We start from the raw sequence: 3,573 nt of genomic DNA on the forward strand, positions 1-3,573 counted from the left end.
TTAATTACTGAACATAAAAGAACTTATTTAATAACTTAACTCCAATTAATTAAATAAATCCTTAAACATTCTTTTACATTAAAATAAATTATTTTTTGACTTAAATAAAATTTAGGAATATTTTCTTATAATAAATTATATCTCAATCCTCCAACTCCAGTCTGGCCTCACGTATTTAACTAAAAAGATGAAAACTAAACTTCTGCGTAAAATAAATGATCATGACTTAACAAAAATTAAAAAAAAATGAATTTAAACCCTCATGCATAAAAATCATTTTAATTTAAATAATAGTAATTATGCATGGCTTATACGTAGTCTGATTTATCGGGGTCTACAGAAACCAACAAGGAACACATGAAACATTATCCATCCACCCCCCCAATACTAAAATCGAGCAGTGTCCCCAATGCAACAGACGATAGAAAAAGAGACAGATAGGGCACAACAAAATGGATGCAATATAACCAAAGCATGCAATAGAAACAGAAATAAAGAAAAAGATTGAAACGAAATGCAATAAATAACAGAAGGGATAGAAGTGACTCCCCTCTCACTGATCCTCCTCCTAGTGGGCCTCCGGGGGAATGAATGACGGAGATGGTGGTATGGCCTCTGAGTCAGCGTCGAAATAATCAATAAAAACAATCAAAATCTAATTTATCAAAAGAAAACACAACTAAATAAATAAAATAAAAATTAGTGGGAAGGGAAAGAACTTAGTTCTCAATTTATAGTCTAGTGCTAGACTGTATGTTCCTCTCAACTCTGATTGTTTTGGAATCGAGTGACTCCAATTTGTTGCTCCACTGTGCCACCCAAATAGCGCTTCAGTCGTTGAGCATTGACTATTAACGGCTCATTTTTCCCATCTCTCAAAGTTATGGCTCCCAAGGGGAATATCTTGGTAATCATGTAAGGGCTAGTCCACCTTGATTTGAGCTTACCAGGAAATAAGCGCAACTTGGAGTTATACAAGAGCACTGGTTTGCCTTCCTTAAATTCTCTCGGTGTAATGCGCTGCTAGATTTTTACGCTCTAAGTACACGTACTTCAGATGTGGAGGTAGTGTATTGAGCTAACGTGTCGGTGGTTCCTCAATGCTTGACTTCTGAGAGTTCAAGTCTCTTCGATCCCCCAAATCCTCAAACTTCATCTTACTGACTTCTTCCATGGATGGTTGTCACTAAAGTATGCCGCTCTTTCAGCTTTGTCTTCCTTGAGTTCATCTTCCTTCAATTTAGTGGTGAGAGTGGCTTCCAATGGATCGTTAATAGCATCCTGCACAAAATGACACACAAGTGAATCCAAAGAATTTACTATAAAACAATCATTAGTATGCAGTGTGTGCTTAAGAGCGTTAAAAACATTAAGAGTGATTTCCTCCTCTCCCACTCTGAATCTCAACTTCCCTTCTTGCACATCAATCACGGCCTTTCCAGTTGAAAGGAACGGTCTCCTCAGAATCAAAGGCATTTCCCTATCCTCTTCCATGTCAAGTACCACAAAATCTGTAGGAAGCATAAACTTTCCGACTTTCACTAATACATCCTCTATGACCCCTCGTGGATACTTGACTGATCTGTCTGCTAATTGCAAGGAAATCTTCGTTCGCTTAGGCTCTCCCAATCCAAGTTTCTTGCATACAGACAAAGGTATAAGATTAATACGTGTACCAAGATCACACAAAGCTTTATGAAAAACCACACCACTAATCATGCAAAGAATAGAAAAACTCCCTGAATCCTTGACTTTTGGTGGGATTTTGTTTTGCACAATTGCAGAGCAGTTCTCAGTCAAGTTTCTCGTCATGTGATCCTTCAAATTCCTCTTATTAGCTAAGATGTCTTTCAAAAATTTAGCATAACTCGGCATTTGCATCAAAGCATCAGCAAAGGGAATATTAATGTGCAATTTCCTGAATAATTCTAAGAACTTACCGAATTGCGCATCCAATTTTGCTTTTTTCAATGCTGCAGGGAAAGGTGGAGGGATGACAATTTTAAATTGTGCAGTAGGTGCGAGTGTAGAGTTAGAAGACTTACCTGTGGACGTGTCAACAGCTCCCTCTCTTGGCTCTAACGTTTTCTCACTCATTAACTCAATGGAATTCACTTGCCCTTTAGGATTAGTCTCGGTGTTACTTGGCAAGGTGCCCGACTCTCTACTTGCCATCATCTTAGCTAACTGCCCAATCTGATTCTCTAGCCCCTTTATCGATGCATCCTGATTCTGTAGTCTAGTCTCGGTGGCTGAAATGAACTTAGACATCATCTGCTCCAAATTAGACTTTTCTTCTCTAGGAGGATCAGATCTGTTCATCTGTTGTTTCCCATACGGTTGTCCTCCCTGTGGTCGATTCTGACTGTTTTGGACACCCCACGAGAAGTTGGGATGTTGCCTCCATCCAGGATTGTATGTGTTCGAATACGGATCATTCTTTGGACGGTTTTGGACTCTCACTTGATTCACTGGTACCCGTTCTTTCACATAAAAAGGACAACTGTCTTGACAGTCCTTAATATAGTGTTCTCCTCCGGATTTTTCACAAAATATCTCTTGAAGACGCATAGTCGTGCCACCCATATTCAGTCCGTCCAATTTCCTATTCAAGACATCAAGTTGTGCAGTAATAGCGGAAATGTCAGTTACCTCGTGAACTCTTGCACTTCTTCGCTGGTTGTTCCTTTCAGAATGAGGATGATAGTTGCTAGCGGCCATCTCCTCCAATAACTCATATCCCTCTTTAGCTGTCTTCCTCGATAGGTTTCCACAAGCAGCAGCATCTATCATAGTACGATTAGGAGTAAGTAAACCATAATAAAAGGTTTGAACTACTAACCCAAGTGGTAATTCGTCATGTGGACATCTCCGCAGTAGATCTTTGAAGCGCTCCCATGCTTCATATAAAGACTCTTGCTCGAATTGAGAAAATGTGGTGATGTCCGCCGGCAGCTTCATGGTTTTAGATGGAGGAAAGTATTTAATGAGAAACGCCTTCGCCAAGTCCTCCCATGTGGTGATCGAACCTACAGGCAAAGAATTTAACCAATGTTTAGCTTTGTCACGTAAGGAGAAAGGGAATAAACGTAATCTAACAGCATCATCAGAAACTCCATTAAATTTCAAAGTGTCACAAATTTCAAGAAAATCTACGATGTGCATGTTTGGGTCATCTAACGCAGATCCCCCAAACTGGACTGTATTCTAGATCATCTGAATTATAGCTGGCTTGATTTCGAATTGGTTTTCCCACGCAATAGGCCTCACAACACTGGGGCGTGCACCATCCAAAGAGGGCTGGGCATACTCTATCATCGGTATGCGGCATGGCACCTCAACATGTCTATCGTCATGGTCTTCCTCCTTATGCTTGCGCTAGTGCCACTCCATCAGTTCCTTAAGCCTCTGCTGTTGTCTTCTCCTGCGGAACGTTCTTTCGATTTCAGGGTCAAACTGCTCAAGCTCCACGTCAAGTGACTTTGGCATGCACTGGAAAAGATTTCTGGAATGGAATATGGAGTGTTAGATCAAGAAAAATAAAACAATGCTAAAGAAAATAACTAAAAATAA

At 39.9% G+C, this 3,573-nt stretch overlaps 1 protein-coding gene across 1 annotated transcript; it reads right to left on the minus strand.

The window, feature by feature from the left end:
• Window positions 1-1,152: 1,152 nt before the first annotated feature.
• On the minus strand, window positions 1,153-3,165 carry LOC140983846 (uncharacterized). The gene has a single exon (XM_073451003.1). It carries the CDS (start codon window positions 3,163-3,165, stop codon window positions 1,153-1,155), a length of 2,013 nt encoding a protein of 670 aa, XP_073307104.1.
• Window positions 3,166-3,573: the final 408 nt, after the last annotated feature.

This window comes from Primulina huaijiensis, chromosome 9, assembly GCF_012295235.1.
Source record: "Primulina huaijiensis isolate GDHJ02 chromosome 9, ASM1229523v2, whole genome shotgun sequence".
NCBI lineage: Eukaryota > Viridiplantae > Streptophyta > Magnoliopsida > Lamiales > Gesneriaceae > Primulina > Primulina huaijiensis.